The sequence below is a fragment of the Sander lucioperca genome, chromosome 9 (genome assembly GCF_008315115.2).
Source record: "Sander lucioperca isolate FBNREF2018 chromosome 9, SLUC_FBN_1.2, whole genome shotgun sequence".
In the NCBI taxonomy this organism is placed as follows: Eukaryota; Metazoa; Chordata; class Actinopteri; order Perciformes; family Percidae; genus Sander; species Sander lucioperca.
In genome coordinates, this window is record NC_050181.1 from 31,844,157 (window position 1) to 31,867,002 (window position 22,846).

The following is a 22,846-nucleotide window of genomic DNA, read 5'->3' on the forward strand; positions in this document are numbered from 1 at the left end:
CTTCTACTGGAGTAATGGATGGGAATACTATTGACCCCTCTGCTTCTTGTCCTCCAGCTATCAGCGCTTTCATAACATCTGGTTGATGTGTCTGGGTGAATGTCTCAGCAGTGACTCAGCGTTGAGACTCGCTGAGTCATGTTCTTCAGAGACTCTGACAGCTGGAGGAACAGGGGTGGTTATGCAGAACTTTTACGGAACAACGAACTACCAAAATGTCCAAAAATACAGCAGCCAAAAGAGAGTCACAAAAGTTGAATGTCTCAGTAATCATTTTTGTCTCTTTTTTTTCGGGAGTTTTGTCGCTTTTTTTAACGTTTTTGGTGCTTTCTTTTTAACTCTTTAGTCGCCTTTTTTTGAAGGTTTTGTCATATATATATATATACACACACATATATATGTATACATACATACATATATACATATGCATACATATATACATATATATATATATGTGTGTGTGTACATACATACATATATATATATATATGCATACATATATACATATACATATATATATATGTGTGTGTGTGTATATTTATATATATATATATATATATATATATATACACACACACACACATATATATGTATACATACATATATACATATACATATATATATATGTGTGTGTGTATATTTATATATATATATATATATACACACACATATATATATGTATACATACATATATACATATACATATATATATGTGTGTGTGTGTATATTTATATATATATATATATACACACACACACACACATATATATATATACACACACACATATATATATGTATACATACATATATACATATACATATATATATGTGTGTGTGTGTATATATATATATATATATATATATATATACACACACACACACACATATATATATATACACACACACATATATATATATGTATACATACATATACATATATATATGTGTGTGTGTGTGTGTGTGTATATATATATATATATATATATATATATATATATATATATATATATATATATATATATATGCATTGTGTGATTGCAAATTTCGAAAAAACAAACTAAAGTGACAAACGCAATAAAAGCAAAAAAAACGTTTGATTGAAAAATTGTTCGATAGGATGTTGCAACCTCGAAATACAAGACAAAAATGTTGACAAAAGCGGGGGGAAAAGTATGCTCTACGCCAGCTGACTCTCACAAATGTCAAAAAAATGGAAAAAAAAACATCCAAAAAGCATCAAACTCAAAACCCTAAAGTACTGCTCAACTGCAGCAGCAGGGCCTTTATTTTGAAGGTGCTGGTCGGATGCAGTGTGTAATTGCAGTGGCTGTGTCTGTGTGTCTTACTCCCGTTGGTTTGACTCAGTGTGTGGTTGCAACAACAAAGAACAAACACACACAGCATGGAGTTTATTTTGAAGGACTGTGTCTGAGTGTGTAACTCCTCCAGTGAGAGGGAGTTTCAGGGCCTTTATTTTGAAGGACTGTGTCTGAGTGTGTAACTCCTCCAGTGAGAGGGAGTTTCAGGGCCTTTATTTTGAAGGACTGTGTCTGAGTGTGTAACTCCTCCAGTGAGAGGGGGTTTCAGGGCCTTTATTTTGAAGGACTGTGTCTGAGTGTGTAACTCCTCCAGTGAGAGGGAGTTTCAGGGCCTTTATTTTGAAGGACTGTGTCTGAGTGTGTAACTCCTCCAGTGAGAGGGGGTTTCAGGGCCTTTATTTTGAAGGTCCCGGTGTGTTTGTGGGCACCGTGTCTCTGAGAGTTTCTCTCCGGACAGAGACAGAAAGATGTCCGCGCTGATGCTGCTGCTGCTCGGCCTGCTCTCCCTCTTCGTCTTCTTCTGCCTCCTCTGCGGCAGAAAAAGGTCAGTTACACAAACAAGTAATCTGATTACTTAATCATGTCTGCAGGAATAGGTCAGTTGCACGTACAAGTTAAAGTTACATGTCATTTAGCTGAGGCTTTTATCCAAAGCGATTTCCAATTAAGTGCGTTCAATCTTGAAGGTACGAACTAGTCTGTAAGTACTTTGATTACTGCAGTAAAAGTACTCGTGTTTACCACGCTGTGAAAATACTTCACTACAAGTCAAAGTCCAGCGTTCAAAACTCTGACTTAAAGAGACAGTTCAGCCCGAAATCATCCCTCATGTTGTCTTCTGTCCACTTCAAGTTACTTTATTTGTCCCCCAATGGGGCAGTTTGTTGTGCAGCAGATAGTATAGTACACACACACACACACACACACACAGACACACACACACACACACTACAGAGATTGCCTACCTTGCAGTAAACAATCAATAACTAGTAAGTCAGTAAGTTATTGTGGTATGTTTAGTCTTGATGTTGTGATGCTGTATGAAGAGGAATTCTCTGACACTGTTCTTGATTATGAAATGGTTTACTACATCAAGTTTTCTTTATAGAATTAAGAAGTAGAATGGCTGCAGGTACAAAAGAGTGTTTATATTATATAGTGTTTATATATAATGTCAATGTATATAACATTAAACCTAATTTATATGACATTATACCTATTTTTTTTAGTTAAAAAAGCAGAAATGATGAATTATTTTGACTAATAGTTCAGATGAGAGCATGTTGAGTGAATCACAAACTGGTTGATGTCAAAGTGTAGTCAGGAGACTGTTCTAAAACCATTTAAACATGCTCAGAAAATTGAATAAAACACCCAAAATTCATTAAAAGTAATCATGAATTATAAGTTCAAAGATCATTGTCTGGTTCCATACAACGTGCTGCATGCATCCATGTTATTTTGGGGTATTTTGGTTCAAAGAAACCCACATTTGGCTCTCTTCAAAGCTTTTTTATTTTGTTTCAGATCAGTACTCTGTAGTACAGCGTTTTGACCTTTTTGGGATGTTTAAGTAGTTCTTTTCGGATGCTTTTTCCCTTTTTTCCCCAGAGACACAATCACACACTGGATCCTTCAAAATAAAGTCCCTGCTACTTTAGTGTTTTGACGCTTTTTGGGATGCTTTGTCAACATTTTTTCTGTCCTTTTTGGACATTTTTGTCTCTCTTCAAAGCTTTTTTTGGGGGGATTTTATTTGTTTTTGTTACTTTTTCCGATGCTTTTGACTCTTTTTGTTACGTTTTTGTCACTTTTTTCGACAAAAAATTCATGGTCAATAAACCTAATTTGAATGATTGAGTTAAAAAATAAGCAGAAATGATGAATTATTCTGACTAATTAGTTAAGATCAGAGCGTGTTGAGTGGATCACAGACGCATTTGTGTCAAAGTTTATTTTCAGGATGCTGTTTAAAAACCATTTCAACATTTTTTTTCAAAATGCTATAAAATTGAATAAAACTAAAATTCAATAAAAGTGACCATTTATTTAACCTGCGAAGGACGTTGTATAGCTTCCATACAGCGTACATCCATGTTATTTTGGGGCATTTTGGTTATTACTGCTATAAAAAACTTTGAAAACGGGTCAAATTTGACCCGAGGAAACATACACAAGGGTTAAACTGCATGTCGGGCTGCAGCTAACTACCGAGTAGTTTCACTGTGGATTGTTTTCTGGATGAATGGATGAGTTGTTCTGTCTCTAAAATGTGGACCAGTGTTTCCCAAAAAGCCCAAGATGACATCATCACGTCTTGTTTTGTTTTGAAACTAGAACATATTCACATTTAACAAACTGACATCACACAAGTTTACCTGTTTTATCATCAAAAACATGACTCAAACTGATTCATGGATTATCAGAATAGTTGGAGATTAATTTAATAGATGATGATCTAATCCATTCATCTTTGCAGATATAATCTTTATGTAAGTTTTTAAGTAAGTACATAAGGAGGGAAGGAAAGAAGAAAGGAAGTACGTAGGGAAGAAGATAGGGAAGGAAATAGGAAGAGGGAAGGTAATATTGTAAAGTATAGTACACAGTATAGCTCTAAGACTTCATGTAAGTTATTAAGTAAGTATGTCAGGATGGAAAGAAGAGGGAAGTACAAAGGGAAGGAGAGAAGGAAGGATGGAAAGGAGAGGGAAGGAAGGCAAGATGGATGGAAAGCAAACGAAGAATAAATAAGGAAAGATAGAAAAAGCGAAGGAAGGAAGTTCACACAAGTTTGACTGTTTTTACATTAAAAAATGACTCCAACTGATTAATGGACTATCAGAATAGTTGGAGATTAATTTAATAGTTGATGATCTAATCCATTCATCTTTAAGTATATAATGAGGGAAGGAAAGAAGAAAGGAAGTAGGTAGGGAAGAAAAGAGGAGGAGAGAAGGTAATAAGGATGAAAGAAAGGAGGCGAGGATGAAAAAAAAGGGAATAATGGAAGGAAAGCAAAGGAAGAAAGGAAGTAGGTAGGGAAGAAAAGAAATGCAGAGACTCAAACGTATTAATCTATTATGAGAATAGTCCATTCATCTCTGCAGCTCTGAATATAAAACTTGATTCTCATTATCTTTCTGTTGTTGCCACGGAGTGAAAAAAGACTCAAAAGTGACAAAAAAAATGTCAAAAAAAACCTGAAATAAGTTCCAGAAATATATGTTTGCAGCTCGAGTTCAGACATGTAACTACTTGTTTAGTTTGAGGAAAATCAGGTTTATTGTATCAGAGAAATATGAGACTGTAAACATTCAGGACAGTTTTTATTCTCTCAACTAACTTCTGGGAAACATCCCAGAACACACGGTACAGATTCATGTTTGCAGATCTAAATGGCTCATTAGGACTTAAATGAAGTCACAATAAGTGTGTGTGTGTGTGTGTGTGTGTGTGTGTGTGTGTGTGTGTGTGTGTGTGTGCGTCAACAGTATTTTTGCAACAGTTTCCTTTATTGGCAATCGTTTCCCTTCAGCTTCAGCTTTACAGATATCACACACCGCTAATGAACACTTCTAGACAACGTTACATAACATGTTGTGCAATATGCATCTCAGATTACATTATTACTCACTTTGACCCCTACTGCTGTCATAACTAACATAACAATGTGCCACAATATGAACAGTTTCAGTTGCTCACACTCAGAGAGTGTGTTTACATGCAGTTTAACCCTTGTGTTGTGTTTCCTCGGGTCAAATGTGACCCATTTCATTCATGTTTTTATTACGTCTCGGTTAGACTACTGCAACTCTCTATACTTGGAGATCGAGCAGTCATTACTAAATCGGCTGCAGCTAGTACAAAATGCAGCCGCTCGCCTACAAGAAAACGGGAACATATAACCCCTGTCTTGGCCTCTCTTCATTGGCTTCCTGCACATTATAGGATCGATTTTCAGATCTTATTACTGGTCTTCAAAGCTTTAAATGGTTTGGCCCCTTTGTATCTGGCTGAACTTTTACATCACTATACAGCAGTCAGAACATTGAGGTCAACCAACTACTAGGCTAATAAAGGCACGTACCCACTGCTAGTACCACTAGTTTTACCGTGAGGCCATTAGTTTTACCGTTAGGCCACTAGTTCAACCATTAGGCCACTAGTTTTACCGTTAGGCCACTAGTTTTACCGTTAGGCCACTAGTTCAACCATTAGGCCACTAGTTTTACCGTTAGGCCACTAGTTTTACCGTTAGGCCACTAGTTCAACCGTTAAGCAACTAGTTTTACCATTAGGCCACTAGTTTAACCGTTAGGCCACTAGTTTTACCGTAGGCCATTAGTTCAACCGTTAGGCCACTAGTTTTACCGTTAGGCCACTAGTTTAACCGTTAGTGTTGTCTCAGATAAACACTCTTCACACTGAGATCTGTCTACGCCAACAAAGAAATAAAGTCAATAATATAGCAGATAAGAAAGGAGAAGTAAGACCTTTAACATCAACAACCAGAGAACACAGAGAAATAATAGAAACACATTTACATTCAGAGATCACAAACACACACCTGTTTGAGTTGGTCCCTTTGTTACGCTTTAGACAGGGTTTTTTTTAATAGTTTTTGGTGCTTTTTTCTCTCACTTTTGTCGACGTTATTGCCGCTTATTTTGTCGCTTTCTTCAGCTCTTCTTTTCAACCTTTTTGGCGCTTTCTATACCACTTTTTTCACCGCTTTCTTAATTAAAAAAAACTGAAACACTTATTTTGCTTCTGTTGACAATTTTGTTGCTTTTTTTCGCCATTTATGTTACTTTTCCCTTATTCTTCTGACGTTTTTGATGAATTCGGTACCCAGGCCTACTCTTAGTGTCGTGTGTGTGTGTGTGTGTGTACCTGTGTGTGTGTGTGTGTGTATGTGTGCGTGTGTGTGTGTGTGTGTGTGTGTACCTGTGTGTGTGCGTGTGTGTGTGTGTGTGTACCTGTGTGTGTGTGTGTGTGTACCTGTGTGTGCCAGTTTTACGGTGAACAATGAGTGCAGCAGGAGAATTAAAACATTGAGAATCATAAAGGTGAACTCTGCTTGTGTTTGGACAGAACAGAAAAGAGTTAATTAATAACTAACAGCGTGTTTGTTCTCCGAGGTGATCCAGTTCTGAGGAACACTTTGTTCCTCAGAACTGGATCACCTGAAGGCCACAGTCCGGTAATCATTATTTGATTTGTGAAACTGATTTCTCTTTTGACTTTGAATGTTCTCAGTCATCCAGGTCAGAGTTATCCCAGGAATGTTGACGTCAAGGGTAACTGGACTCAGTTAAAGCTACACTACCGGTCAAAAGTTTGGGGTCACTTAGAAATGTCCATTCCCCTCCATTACAGACAGAATACCAGCTGAGTTCAGTTGCATTGTTTTTTAACCAGTGCAGCAGTTTTCAGATTACTTTATGTGCTTACATAATGTCAAAAGGGTTCTCCAATGTTTTCTCAGTTAGCCTTTTAAAATGATATCAGATCAGTAAACACATCAATAGAATGGGCCATTGGATCAATGGTTGCTTATAATGGCAATGTAGATATTGCATTAAAGATCAGCCACTTTTTTCTACAACAGTCGAGAACCAATTATGCAATTATGTAAACACATAATGTAATCTGAAAACTGCTGCCCTGGTTAAAAAAACAATGCAACTGATCTCAGCTGGTATTCTGTCTATAATGGAGTGGAATGGACATTTCTAAGTGACCCCAAACTTTTGACCGGTAGTGTATAGCTGCACTACTGCAGCATTTCTGAGCCCCTAAAACGGAGAGATTTGGAAACAGTGCTGCCCCCGTTTTGGTTTGAAATGTCCAGGGGTTGCTTTGTGACTTGGCAGCAGGTAACATTAGCCTACCGTTAGCTAGTAGCTAGCAGCTAAACTGTGTAACGTGTGACTGTATTTGTGCAACTGGTTTTACCGTTAGGCCACTAGTTTAACCGTTAGGCCACTAGTTTTACCGTTAGGCCATTAGTTCAACCGTTAGGCCACTAGTTTTACCGTTAGGCCACTAGTTTAACCGTTAGGCCACTATTTCAACCGTTAGGCCACTATTTCAACCGTTAAGCCACTAGTTTTACCGTTAGGCCACTAGTTTTACCGTTAGGCCACTAGTTTAACCATTAGGCCACTGGTTTTACCGTTAGGCCACTAGTTTAACCGTTAGGCCACTAGTTTTACCGTTAGGCCATTAGTTCAACCGTTAGGCCACTAGTTTTACCGTTAGGCCACTAGTTTAACCGTTAGGCCACTATTTCAACCGTTAAGCCACTAGTTTTACCGTTAAGCCACCAGTTTTACCGTTAGGCCACTAGTTTTACCGTTAGGCCACTAGTTTAACCATTAGGCCACTAGTTTTACCGTAAGGCCACTATTTCTACCGTTAGGCCACTATTTCTACCGTTAGGCCACTAGTTTAACCGTTAGGCCACTAGTTCAACCGTTAGGACACTAGTTTTACCGTTGGGCCACTAGTTTAACCATTAGGCCACTAGTTCTACCGTTAGGCCACTAGTTCTACCGTTAGGCCACTAGTTTAACCATTAGGCCACTAGTTTTACCGTTAGGCCACTATTTCTACCGTTAGGCCACTAGTTTAACCGTTAGGCCACTAGTTCAACCGTTAGGACACTAGTTTTACCGTTAAGCCACTAGTTTAACCATTAGGCCACTAGTTTAACCATTAGGCCACTGGTTTTACCGTTAGGCCACTAGTTTAACCGTTAGGCCACTAGTTTTACCGTTAGGCCATTAGTTCAACCGTTAGGCCACTAGATTTACCGTTAGGCCACTAGTTTAACCGTTAGTCCACTATTTCAACCGTTAGGCCACTATTTCAACCGTTTAGCCACTAGTTTTACCGTTAGGCCACTAGTTTTACCGTTAGGCCACCAGTTTTACCGTTAGGCCACTAGTTTTACCGTTAGGCCACTAGTTTTACCGTTAGGCCACTAGATCAACCGTTAGGCCACTAGTTTTACTGTTGGGCCACTAGTTTTACCGTTAGGCCACTAGATCAACCGTTAGGCCACTAGTTTTACCGTTAGGCCACTAGTTCAACCGTTAGGCCACTAGTTTTACCTTTAGGCCACTAGTTCAACCGTTAGGCCACTAGTTTTACCGTTGGGCCACTAGTTTAACCATTAGGCCACTAGTTTTACCGTTGGGCCACTAGTTTAACCATTAGGCCACTAGTTCTACCGTTAGGCCACTAGTTCAACCATTAGGCAACTAGTTTTACCGTAAGGCCACTATTTCTACCGTTAGGCCACTAGTTTAACCGTTAGGCCACTAGTTCAACCGTTAGGACACTAGTTTTACCGTTAAGCCACTAGTTTAACCGTTAGGCCACTAGTTCTACCGTTAGGCCACTAGTTTAACCATTAGGCCACTGGTTTTACCGTTAGGCCACTAGTTCAACCGTTAGGCCACTAGTTTTACCGTTAGGCCACTAGTTTAACCGTTAGTCCACTATTTCAACCGTTAGGCCACTATTTCAACCGTTAAGCCACTAGTTTTACCGTTAGGCCACTAGTTTTACCGTTAGGCCACCAGTTTTACCGTTAGGCCACTAGTTTTACCGTTAGGCCACTAGTTTTAATGTTGGGCCACTAGTTTTACCGTTAGGCCACTAGATCAACCGTTAGGCCACTAGTTTTACCGTTAGGCCACTAGATCAACCGTTAGGCCACTAGTTTTACCGTTAGGCCACTAATTTTACCGTTAGGCCACTAGTTCAACCGTTAAGCCACTAGTTTTACCGTTAGGCCACTAGTTCAACCGTTAGGCCACTAGTTTTACCGTTAGGCCACTAGTTTTACCGTTAGGCCACTAGTTCAACCGTTAAGCCACTAGTTTTACCATTAGGCCACTAGTTTTACCGTTAGGCCACTAGTTTTACCATTAGGCCACTAGTTTTACCGTTAGGCCACTAGTTTTACCGTTAGGCCACTAATTTTACTGTTAGGCCACTAGTTTTACCGTTACGCCACTTGTTTTACCGTTAGGCCACTAGTTTTACCGTTAGGCCACTAGTTTTACCGTTAGGCCACTAGTTTTACCGTTAGGCCACTAGTTCAACCATTAGGCCACTAGTTCTACCGTTAGGCCACTAGTTTTACCGTTAGGCCACTAGTTCAACCGTTGCTGTATGCTGCATACAGAGATAGTAGTATACAGCTGCTAAAACATTATAAATATATGTATGTTTTAACACACTGGTATAAGTTCGGTACTCGGTATCGGCCGATACACAAGTTCAGGGATCGGGATCTGTATCAGGAAGGAAAGAATGTTATCAGAACATCTCTAATTAATATTTGGATGAATTTCCAATCAAATCCTAATTTCTATTGTTTCAAATTAGTTGAGCTACTTTAAAATCTTTTCAAGTACCTACAGTAAGTAGCGGTCAGCCTGATGGATATCAGAGTTGTTTCTGTGCCAGTTCTTTGTGTTGGAGAAGAAGTGGGACAGCAGCAGCAGGGCGTCCTCTCTGGAGGAAACCCCCGCCCAGTAAACACAGGAAGAACCGGACCAGTGTTGTCTCAGATAAACACTCTTCACACTGAGATCTGTCTACGCCAACAAAGAAATAAAGTCAATAATATGGCAAATAAGAAAGGAGAAGTAAGACCTTTAACATCAACAACCAGAGAACACAGAGAAATAATAGAAACACATTTACATTCAAAGATCACAAACACACACCTGTTTGAGTTGGTCCCTTTGTTACGCTTTAGACAGGGTTTTTTTAATAGTTTTTGGTGCTTTTTTCTCTCACTTTTGTCGACGTTATTGCCGCTTATTTTGTCGCTTTCTTCAGCTCTTCTTTTCAACCTTTTTGGCGCTTTCTATACCACTTTTTTCACCGCTTTCTTAATTAAAAAAAACTGAAACACTTATTTTGCTTCTGTTGACAATTTTGTTGCTTTTTTTCGCCATTTATGTTACTTTTCCCTTATTCTTCTGACGTTTTTGATGAATTCGGTACCCAGGCCTACTCTTAGTGTCGTGTGTGTGTGTGTGTGTGTGTGTGTGTGTGTGTGTGTGTGTGTGTGTGTATCTGTATGTATCTGTATGTGTGTGTACCTGTGTGTGTATATCTGTGTGTGTAGGTGTGTATGTCTGTGTGTGTGTGTGTGTGTGTGTACCTGTGTGTGTGTACCTGTGTGTGTGTGTGTGTGTACCTGTGTGTGCCAGTTTTACGGTGAACAGTGAGTGCAGTAGGAGAATTAAAACATTGAGAATCATAAAGGTGAACTCTGCTTGTGTTTGGACAGAACAGAAAAGAGTTAATTAATAACTAACAGCGTGTTTGTTCTCCGAGGTGATCCAGTTCTGAGGAACACTTTGTTCCTCAGAACTGGATCACCTGAAGGCCACAGTCCGGTAATCATTATTTGATTTGTGAAACTGATTTCTCTTTTGACTTTGAATGTTCTCAGTCATCCAGGTCAGAGTTATCCCAGGAATGTTGATGTCAAGGGTAACTGGACTCAGTTAAAGCTACACTACCGGTCAAAAGTTTGGGGTCACTTAGAAATGTCCATTCCCCTCCATTACAGACAGAATACCAGCTGAGTTCAGTTGCATTGTTTTTTAACCAGTGCAGCAGTTTTCAGATTACATTATGTGCTTACATAATGTCAAAAGGGTTCTCCAATGTTTTCTCAGTTAGCCTTTTAAAATGATATCAGATCAGTAAACACATCAGTAGAATGGGCCATTGGATCAATGGTTGCTTATAATGGCAATGTAGATATTGCATTAAAGATCAGCCACTTTTTTCTACAACAGTCGAGAACCAATTATGCAATTATGTAAACACATAATGTAATCTGAAAACTGCTGCCCTGGTTAAAAAAACAATGCAACTGATCTCAGCTGGTATTCTGTCTATAATGGAGTGGAATGGACATTTCTAAGTGACCCCAAACTTTTGACCGGTAGTGTATAGCTGCACTACTGCAGCATTTCTGAGCCCCTAAAACGGAGAGATTTGGAAACAGTGCTGCACCCGTTTTGGTTTGAAATGTCCAGGGGTTGCTTTGTGACTTGGCAGCAGGTAACATTAGCCTACCGTTAGCTAGTAGCTAGCAGCTAAACTGTGTAACGTGTGACTGTATTTCACTGGAAAGGATTCCAACAGCTGGACATCCAACAGTCCTCTGCAGCTAAAGACACAGAGGAGATTAGCTGACCGGAGAAACAACACCGATGGGACGCAATGCTGCGTTCAATGTTGTTGTAAAGTAAATCTTCAGAAGTGTAGGTGCAATGTGATTGGTTTGATGCCCTTTTTTGCGGTGCATACAGAAATTATGGCTCTCTTTCTTTTCGTTGGGATTCTGTGTGAAAGTTTGACTGACAAAAACAACAGTCTGAAATAATATATTGACATGCAAATTAACCGCATGAAAAATAGCCCGCTGGTGAGTTTTCTGATCTGACAGAAACAAAAATGTTTCACGATTATCTCTACTGCCTCTAGTGGTTCTTCTTTTTTGTTTTTTAACAGCAGCTGATTGCTGAAATAAGTTAATGTTACATTAAAAATAAATCATTTCATTTTGACTATATGGCCTTAGCATTAAATGAGCCGTTCTGTAATTTTGCTGACTGTTGTTTTCAACATTATGGAAAGGATCCCTACAGAGATAGACTTTTAAAACCTTTTTAAGACCTTTCTGTTTAACCAGAAACAGCTCTGAAGTCACTAGCACTAAACCCACCAGACTCCATTTAAAAAAACAGTACTTTTAGCGTGTATAGAGCCAACATATTTTCACATGTAAATCGGTAAACTATGTGTTTATTTCAACCAAAACTAGAGTTGTGATGGTTGGAAAAGTGGAAAGATGACCCAAAACGGCTTTTCATAGTTTGAATCGACTTTGAATGAATTGTGTTTTACGATGCTAAAATTACTGTTTATTTACATGGAGTCTGGTGCGTTTAGCAAACGCAATTTCGCGGATGTTTTAATGTTTAAAAAAAGGATCTTACTCTTTAACAGAAAGGTCGACCTCCTTAGAAATCCTTTCCATAATGTTGTCAGACCCTTAGAATAATAATCTGAGTCTGTCAGCGGCAACATCAGAACTTTATTGACGTAAATACAAGCCGGACATTTGCCCTATTAACTTACATCGTAGCTTGTTTCTCCGCTGCCGACTGCAGCGATCTCACTTAATACTGGACCAATGAGAAAGATTGTTGTTCCCATCAGTCACTTAGATACAAAAACATAGGAACATAGGGTCCAGGTTGAAAACAACGGTAGTTACCCTTTAATACGGATATCAGAAAACGGTGCCATGTCATTTCTCCGATGCTCCAATTCTCAATAACCCGAAAAACTACCTTTGGTCCTACAGCCCACTAGTCCGACGTCCCTTTGTTTAAAAAATAAATAAAACCTCTGCTCCGACATCCCATTGTTCCGACCATATAGGATTTTGTAGATCACCTCCCATAATCTAAAATCTGAATCAAATATAAGGCCAAAATCCAACAGGGTAACGTTAGTTTTGGGTTGGGATATGTATTTATATTTCCATAAGCCTGCAATGATAATGAATAGGAATGGGGCATATCCCTGCAATAACCAACGTGAATGCCTCATCTTGGCTTTTTCAAACAGGAAAACTTCAGGATTCCCGACATGTTAAACAAGGCAAAAATTATAAAGAAATATTATAAATAATTGTCCCTAACCATAACCATAACCCTAACCATAACCATAATATGGTCGGAACAATGGAGCGTCGGAGAAATGGGCAGTCCCCTCAGAAAACAGCCAAACAATAGCCAACCGTAGTTGCCCTTGACTTTAACCTGACTTGTCGTTTGTGTGTTCTGCAGAAGGGACGGTGAACCTCCGCTCATTACAGGCTGGATTCCTTTCTTTGGAAAGGCTCTGGAGTTTGGACAAGATGCCCACAAATTTCTGGAGAAACACAAGAAGAAGTATGGAGACGTTTTCACAGTTCACTTAGCAGGTTGGTGTTTAACTTCTTCACTTAAAGGTGCTCTAAGCGATGTTGGGTGACGTTACTTCTTGTTGACATTCAAAGTATTTTCAAACAAAACGAGACTAGCTCGCCCCTCCCTTCCTTCCTGTTTAACGGTTAACTTTCCCAGAGGATGGCGGTGTTGTTGTTAGCAGGGCTTTAAATTAACTTTAAGTGCCTCATTTTGGTGGCATTGAAATACCAGCACTGCTCTCTGATGCTCTAAAACAGACATCAGAGGCAACAGAAGCCTTCTTCCCTACGTACTTCTTTTCTATCCTACCTTCTTCCCTACGTACTTCTTTTCTATCCTACCTTCTTCCCTACGTACTTCTTTTCTATCCTACTTTCTTCCCTACATACTTCTTTTCTATCCTACCTTCTTCCCTACGTACTTCTTTTCTATCCTACCTTCTTCCCTACGTACTTCTTTTCTATCCTACTTTCTTCTCTACATACTTCTTTTCTTACCTACCTTCTTCCCTACGTACTTCTTTTCTTACCTACCTTCTTCCCTACGTACTTCTTTTCTATCCTACCTTCTTCCCTACGTACTTCTTTTCTATCCTACTTTCTTCCCTACATACTTCTTTTCTATCCTACCTTCTTCCCTACGTACTTCTTTTCTATCCTACCTTCTTCCCTACGTACTTCTTTTCTATCCTACTTTCTTCTCTACATACTTCTTTTCTTACCTACCTTCTTCCCTACGTACTTCTTTTCTTACCTACCTTCTTCCCTACGTACTTCTTTTCTATCCTACCTTCTTCCCTACGTACTTCTTTTCTATCCTACTTTCTTCCCTACATACTTCTTTTCTTCCCTACGTACTTCTTTTCTTACCTACCTTCTTCCCTACGTACTTCTTTTCTTACCTACTTTCTTCCCTACGTACTTCTTTTCTATCCTACCTTCTTCCCTACGTACTTCTTTTCTATCCTACTTTCTTCTCTACATACTTCTTTTCTTACCTACCTTCTTCCCTACGTACTTCTTTTCTTACCTACCTTCTTCCCTACGTACTTCTTTTCTATCCTACCTTCTTCCCTACGTACTTCTTTTCTATCCTACTTTCTTCCCTACATACTTCTTTTCTTCCCTACGTACTTCTTTTCTTACCTACCTTCTTCCCTACGTACTTCTTTTCTTACCTACTTTCTTCCCTACGTACTTCTTTTCTATCCTACCTTCTTCCCTACGTACTTCTTTTCTTACCTACCTTCTTCCCTACGTACTTCTTTTCTATCCTACCTTCTTCCCTCTTTCCTACCTTCTTTCCTACCTTCTTTCCTACGTACTTCTTTGCTTCTTAACTGCCGTCTCCGTAGCTGTATCTTTTCTAGCCCTAACCATAAAACGATAAAAAGAAACTCTGGACAGTAAGTCAAGAAAGTCGAGGATCTTCAAAGTAGCTGTTTAACATATTTGGATGATGCTGTGCGGTCCTCTTGCAGGTAAATACATGACGTTCATCATGGACCCGTTACTGTATCCAAGCATCATCAAACACGGCCGCCAGCTGGACTTCCAAGAGTTCGCCGGCAAGGTGGCACCCATCACCTTCGGCTACCCCTTCGTGGTCCCGGCCCTGCAGGAGCAGATCCACCGCTCCTTCAAACTGCTCCAGGGAGACAACTTGTCGACGCTGACAGAGAGCATGATGGGTAACCTCATGCTGGTGTTGCGCCAGGATCACATGGGCGAGCGCAGCGGCTGGCGCAGTGGAAGCATGTACGACTTCTGCAACTCGGTGATGTTCGAGGCTACCTTCCTCACCATGTACGGACGGCCAGCGGCCGGGTGTCGCCATAGCGGCATGCGCGCGCTGCGGGACGACTTCGTCCGCTTCGACAACATGTTCCCGCTGCTCATCGCCGGGATCCCCGTCTGGCTGCTGGGACGCACCAAGGCCATCCGCGACAAGCTGATTGGCTACTTTCTGCCGCACAGGATGTCGTGTTGGTCCAACACGTCGGAGTTCATCAGGATGCGTTCGGGGCTGTTTGAGCAGTATGACGCGCTGAGGGACGTTGATAAAGCAGGTACACCAGGGCTTTTACACACCAGGGACGGTTTCTTTGTACGATTAATTCAATTAAATTTCAATTTTATTTTATTTATAGTATCAACTAATAGCAAGAGTTATCTCAGGACCCTTTACAGATAAAGTAGGTCTAGACCACTCTCTATAATTTACAGATAGAGTAGGTCTAGACCACTCTCTATAATTTACAGATAGAGTAGGTCTAGACCACTCTCTATAATTTACAGATAGAGTAGGTCTAGACCACTCTCTATAATTTACAGATAGAGTAGGTCTAGACCACTCTATAATTTACAGATAGAGTAGGTCTAGACCACTCTCTATAATTTACAGATAGAGTAGGTCTAGACCTCTCTCTATAATTTACAGATAGAGTAGGTCTAGACCACATTCTATAATTTACAGATAGAGTAGGTCTAGACCACTCTCTATAATTTACAGATAGAGTAGGTCTAGACCACATTCTATAATTTACAGATAGAGTAGGTCTAGACCACATTCTATAATTTACAGATAGAGTAGGTCTAGACCACATTCTATAATTTACAGATAGAGTAGGTCTAGACCACATTCTATAATTTACAGATAGAGTAGGTCTAGACCACTCTCTATCATTTACAGATAGAGGAGGTCTAGACCACATTCTATAGTTTACAGATAGAGTAGGTCTAGACCACTCTCTATAATTTACAGATAGAGTAGGTCTAGACCACTCTCTATCATTTACAGATAGAGTAGGTCTAGACCACACTCTATAATTTACAGATAGAGGAGGTCTAGACCACTCTCTATAATTTACAGAGACACAACTATTCCAATAAATCCTCCAAAAGCAAGCATTTAGTGCAACAGTGGTGAGCAGGGCACTGCAGGGCGTAGCAGGGTGTAGCAGGGTGTGGCAGGGCGTAGCAGGGCACTGCAGGGTGTAGCAGGGCACTGTAGGGTGTAGCAGGGCACTGCAGGGTGTAGCAGGGTGTGGCAGGGCGTAGCAGGGCACTGCAGGGTGTAGCAGGGCACTGCAGGGTGTAGCAGGGTGTAGCAGGGCGTAGCAGGGCACTGCAGGGCGTAGCAGGGCGTAGCAGGGCACTGCAGGGTGTTGCAGGGTGTAGCAGGGCACTGCAGGGTGTAGCAGGGCACTGCAGGGCGTAGCAGGGTGTAACAGGGCACTGCAGGGCGTAGCAGGGCACTGCAGGGTGTAGCAGGGCGTAGCAGGGCACTGCAGGGCGTAGCAGGGTATAACAGAGCACTGCAGGGCGTAGCAGGGCACTGCAGGGCGTAGCAGGGCACTGCAGGGTGTAGCAGGGCGTAGCAGGGCACTGCAGGGCGTAGCAGGGTGTAACAGGGTGTTGCAAGGCGTAGCAGGGCACTGCAGACGCCGAGCAGGACCGCGGCAGGCAGCTGCAACCATGATTCATGTGCCACAGTAATCCAAGGAAAACAAGGATTAGTTAGAACGTCAGTATAGCGTTTCGAACTGTTGTTTTAAAACAAAAGTTCTAGAATCGCAATAAATGAAAGTTGCAATACAAATTGAATCAGCACCCACGTATTGGGAAAGAATCAAATCGGGACAAAACGCATATTGTCATTATTATTGTTATAATTGTCATATTGTGTTATAAATTAAGTTAAGTTTGTATTTTCTCCCCCTGGCTCTCAGCGCATCACTTTGCCATCCTGTGGGCGTCTGTGGGGAACACCATCCCCGCCACCTTCTGGGCCATGTACTACCTGGTGAGCCACCCAGCGGCGCTGCAGCGCGTCCGCCAGGAGATCCACGACGTCCTGAGACTAGACGGCGTCGAGTTCAGCAGCGACACGGACCTGATGCTCGACAGGGAGCAGCTGGAGAAGCTCGTTTATCTCGGTACACTCACACAGTCTCACGTGCACACACAGATGCATTACAGACATTATATTACAGATATTATATTACAGACCCGAATATAAGACAACCCTCAGCTTGTTTTTTATAAACCGCGTGGAAAAGGAAGAGGAAGAGACAAACGCCGAACAAAAGCGTAAAAAAAGAAACTCAAATGTCAATAAAAATTACAAACATCACAAAAAGTGTAGACACAAGTCAAAAACGTTGGAAAAAAGGGACAAAAGTGTCCAAAAAAGCTACAAACAAATATTACATTAGGGATATTATCGCATTGCGACTCATATCTGGAAAACTACTTTTTGTAGACTGTCACGGCGTAACCACAACTATGTGAAAACTTTGTGTTGTTGTTACGTGTCTAGGGCTTCCAGAGAGTTAAATGTAACTAAGTACATTTACTCCAGTACTGTACTTCAGTCCAAATGTTGATGTACTTGTACTTTACTTGTCTTTTCTTTTCATGCCACTTTCTACTTCTACTCCGCTACATTTCAGAGAGAAATATTGAACTTTTTACTCCACTACATTCATCTGTTACAGCTTTAGTTACTAGTTACTTTAGTTACTCCACTACATTCATCTGTTACAGCTTTAGTTACTAGTTACTTTAGTTACTCCACTACATTCATCTGTTACAGCTTTAGTTACTAGTTACTTTAGTTACTCCACTACATTCATCTGTTACAGCTTTAGTTACTAGTTACTTTACACATTAAGATTTCTGCACACAAATCACATGTAGTTTATAAAATCTGATGTTTTATTATGAATGAAACTAGCCAACAATATAACGGCCTACAAGTATTTTAATACTTTAACTACATTTTCCTGATGATACTTACAGACTTTTACTGAAGTACTGTTTTTACTGCAGGACTTTTACTGTAACAGAGTATTTTCACAGTGTGGTATTAGTACTTTTACTGCAGTAAATTAATGAATGAAATTAATGACTTCAGAGTAAACAATCATGGCGGACGAAGAGGACGCAGTGGCGATAGTTTGTAGTTTGTTTTTAACCGAAAAAAAACGTTATCAAAAGAAAAGGCGACGGTCAAAGAAGTGGAGACAACGCCAGCATGGACTATACTTGCTCTACTTATCTCCGACGTCCACCGGACTTTCTGGTGCGCCGTGCCGCCGGCTGTTTTGATGTTGTTTCCCGGTGCTTTCCTCGCCGCCTCGTCACCTCTCTTTCTGATTGGCTACACGCCACAGTCCACAGGCTGCGTGCTCGTTTGTCCCCGGGGGACACCACACACGAGGAGGAATCGGGCCAAAACAATCCAACATGTTGGATATCCCCGATTTGAGATGGGAGCGGTCCCGACGTCCTTCCGAGCAGACGAGAGCAGTCTTAACACACCACACACGGCAGGAACATCTGATCAGATTATTTTACCATAATCAGAGCATCCTTAAGATTGTCAGAAGGGGGGAATCGGGGCTAAAATCGGCCTAATTATCCTGCCGTGTGAACCAGGCTTAACCTAGCTCTGCGGAGTCCTTATGTTTTTTTCACCCAGCAGTTTTCCTTGGATTAGGGTGGCACCTAAATCATGGTTGCAGCTGTCGCCGTGGTCCTGCTCCGCGCCCTGCTATGCCCTGCTACACCCTGCTACGCTCTGCAGTGCCCTGCTACGCTCTGCTACGCCCTGTAATGCCCTGCAGTGTCCTGCTATGCCATGAACTACTACGACTACTATTTCTAGTCACTGTTCCATTATCTTTATTGTGACTATTATTGCCACTGTTCATCACACCCCCAACTGGCACCATCAGACACCGCCTACCAAGAGTCTGGGTCTGTCCCAGGTTTCTTCCTAAAAGGGAGTTTTCCTCACCACCCGAGGTTTCCTCGCCACTGGCGCACTAAATACTTGCTCTTGGGTGAATTACTGGAATTGTTGGGTCTTTGTAAATTATATAGTGTGGTCTAGACCTACTCGATCTGTAAAGTGTCTTGAGATAACTCCTGTTATGATTTGATACTATAAATAAAATTGAATTGAATTGAATACTTCTTCCACTGGTGAATATGTCCACAGAGAGCGCCATCAACGAGAGTCTCCGTCTGTCCTCGGCCTCCATGAACATCCGCGTTGCTCAGGAGGACTTCAGTCTGCGGCTGGATGCCGAGCGCTCGCTGGGCGTCAGGAAGGGAGACTTCATCGCCCTGTACCCCCAGAGTATGCACATGGACCCTGACATCTACGACCAGCCGCAGGTAACACCCAGCAATCAACTTTAAAGTCCCATACTGTGCTGATTTTCCGCCTCATACTTGGTTTTCGGGTTTCTTCTTGTGTACACACTCAGAAATGGAGGTATGAGACTAGAGAGCTTGTTGGACAGAAGGACAGAAACTGCTTAAATTACATCGTTAATGTTGGAGCCCATCAGAGTGACTAAAACTCTCTCTGGGAGAAACGTGTTCTTCAAAAGGCGAAACGTATCAATAATCAAGACCACATTCAGTCCAGTGAGTTCACACTAATGCCTTCAGGACGGCGCTATCTGCCGCCTCCCAGAAACACCGTTTCTCCAAATCGTTCATTCCCTCGGCAGTTAAGTTGCTCAATGCAGAGTAACCGTCTTGAACGTATCTTGCACAAACCTCATATTGGTTATTATGTATTTAAAAGTGGTCGGTTGCAATTTCTTATTTCTTCTAATATCTGACTGTTAACGGTCTAACTGCTAACGGTCTGACTGCTAACGGTCTGACTGCTAACGGTCTAACTGCTAACGGTCTGACTGCTAACGGTCTAACTGCTAACGGTCTAACTGCTAACGGTCTGACTGCTAACGGTCTGACTGCTAACGGTCTAACTGCTAACGGTCTGACTGCTAACGGTCTAACTGCTAACGGTCTAACTGCTAACTGCTAACGGTCTGACTGCTAACGGTCTGACTGCTAACGGTCTAACTGCTAACGGTCTAACTGCTAACTGCTAACGGTCTGACTGCTAACGGTCTGACTGCTAACGGTCTAACTGCTAACTGCTAACGGTCTGACTGCACACAGTCTGACTACTAACGGTCTGATGTTTTTGGCTTGTCTATTAACTTCAGCATTTGCCCACACTGCCTATGCTACGAGCCGGCCCTGAATAAAACACCCAAAATTCAAATAAAGTAGTGAAGTGATGATTCATTTTACTTGCACAGAACGTTGTTGTTGTTGTTGTTGTTGTATGGAACCATGCTTGTTATCTGTGGTCACGTTGGAGGATAACACAAGTGTTAACAGTCTTTGTTGTGGTATTTCTGCCAGTCGTTCCGAGTGGACCGCTACATTCAGGACGGCCGACTGAAGACGGACTTCTACAAAGACGGACGGAAGCTCAAGTATTACCTGATGCCGTTCGGCTCCGGTTCCTCCATGTGTCCCGGGCGATACTTCGCCGTCAACGAGATCAAACAGTTCCTGTGTCTGCTGCTGCTCTACTTCGATCTGCAGCTGGAGGAGGATCAGAGCCAAGCCACGCAGGACCTGGGCCGGGCCGGGCTGGGGGTCATGCTGCCCGCCGCCGACGTTCGCTTCCGCTACAAACTGCACATGGTCGGACCGCTCACGGTCGGACCGCACACGGTCGGACCGCTCACGGTCTGACTGCACAGTGTGTGTGTGTGTGTGTGTCTGTCTGTCTGTGTGTGTGTGTGTGTGTGTGTGTGTGTGTGTGTGTGTGTGTGTCTGTGCGTGCGTGGGTGCGTGTGAGATGGTCAGACCCAAACACAACCTAACGATTAGTTTTTTTTTGGACAGTTTTCAGCGATGATCCAGAATGAAAATCTGCAGAATTAAGGGGCCTGTTCTTTCTGCTTTGGGTGGAGATGTGTTAGCATTCTGAGTTATATTTTGATTTGTTTTAAATCTGTAGAAAATGTGATATCAAGTTAATTATCTTGTGTTCTCGAGATCGCGGCATTTAAAAAGTAACTGTAAACACGGACGGTCTCGGCTTCAGTATAAAAAGTGATATTTTTTGCCTTGACGGTTTATAGTCGAGGCTAGATTCAAACCGGGAATGTCTAGGAAGTCCGTCTTTGACTAAACCGTGCACTGGAGGGTGACAACTGATCCCTGTGTCCCCCTCTACCGTGCACCTTATTTACTGTCCGGCATTTCATAATGTCATAATGTCATAATGTCATAATGTCTCTCACTGTGTATCGAGCCATTCTCTTAAAGGAACAGCACATTATACCCAGATGCAAATATGAAACTGAGCACTGATATCAGCCTATAAAAAAACACTAAACTGAACTTTACAGTAACTTTAAAGGCACATTACAATGTTTTATGTTACTTTTTTTAATCGTGTAGTTTTTACTGATGTTTCTCTTTTGTTGATGGTACTACGGTCCAACATTTCAGTAAACCTTGTTGTTGTCTGTGTCTCTGGATCATCTCCAGAAAGGTGCAGGACATGTGTAGCCTAGCTTAGCACAAAGACTGAAAGCAACAGGAAACTGCTGAGTCGTGGTAGCTCAGACTCACACAGCTAGCTTTCTACAAAAAAAAAGCTTATCATAGTTTGGGTTGAAATACTAACGTTCGGGGCTTTAGCTAATAATGTTACTTAAGAAACGTTACCTAGGAAAGTTAACTTACAACCTACAAACATACCTTTTAAACCATTCACTCAGTCACTATTCCCTCTATAGTGTTTATTAAATAGTGAACTACTGTATATCGGGAATGACCAAAAGAGATTTCAGACACATAGATGCGCCGGTTATTTGTGTGATGGAGGCGGGCGCGCCCAGCATCATGTAAACAAAGCGAGCACTCAGGAGGAGAGTAAACTGTTGTATATGTATGTATATATACATATTGCATGCTACATTTCCACTGTCTAACGTAATATATGTAACGTTATATGGTGGAGAGAGATAGAGATCGTGACTGAAGAGAGAGAGTTAGAACAAAGCCGTGAATCAGAGAAATAAAACAAGTTTTCGCCAATTTAATGAAAAGGATTGCCATGTGCAGATTATTCTCACGTGGTTTACGGGGTGGAAGTGCAGTTTTCTGTTGTGATTCAGATGCTGATAATCTTTGTTAAATTACACATTTAAACAGACTGACTCCACACACTTTCGTTTGTTTAATGTTCAATTCACCCTTTGCACGTGACGACATGCGCCACTCGCGCGAATTATGAACGCCATGACGGACGGCGGAAGAGCTATGCTGTAGATGGACGGCAAGCTAAACTCGTAGGTTTTCGTTCGTGTTTGTGTTCTCACGTTCACAATCTGCAGAGTAATCCTCACCAACACAAGCATGTGTATGTACTGCTTTTCTGTTTTAAATGAGTGATAAATAAAATGATCCTCAACCAGCTAGCTGCCGTGCTAACCAGCTAACAGGTCCAACCCGATGATGACCCACATAACTAGCTAACATCGGTTATTCACTGACCTAGCTACATACCCAAAAAGAAAGCCGTTCCACTGATCATTTAACTTAACACACATACAAAAAATATCGGTTAAATTAAAGATGACATGGCACAAAAACTAGCTTCTAA

The 22,846-nt window shown here is 41.3% G+C and overlaps 1 protein-coding gene and 1 long non-coding RNA gene across 2 annotated transcripts in view; one reads left to right on the forward strand and one right to left on the reverse strand.

The window, feature by feature from the left end:
- The first annotated feature begins 1,737 nt into the window (after positions 1 to 1,737).
- Positions 1,738 to 21,553, forward strand: LOC116056373 (cytochrome P450 7B1-like). Its single transcript, XM_036005454.1, has 6 exons — positions 1,738 to 1,863; positions 13,226 to 13,362; positions 14,829 to 15,416; positions 17,079 to 17,285; positions 19,355 to 19,533; positions 20,584 to 21,553. The coding sequence occupies exons 1-6, from the start codon at positions 1,787 to 1,789 to the stop codon at positions 20,920 to 20,922; spliced, it is 1,527 nt and encodes a 508-aa protein (XP_035861347.1). The 5' UTR covers positions 1,738 to 1,786; the 3' UTR covers positions 20,923 to 21,553.
- A 97-nt stretch (positions 21,554 to 21,650) lies between these two features.
- The window catches only part of LOC116056374, a 2,465-nt gene continuing 1,269 nt past the window's right edge, over positions 21,651 to 22,846 (reverse strand). Inside the window, exon 3 of the long non-coding RNA XR_004106563.2 lies at positions 21,651 to 21,785. This is a non-coding gene — a long non-coding RNA (uncharacterized LOC116056374). The remainder of the gene's footprint in view (positions 21,786 to 22,846) is intronic.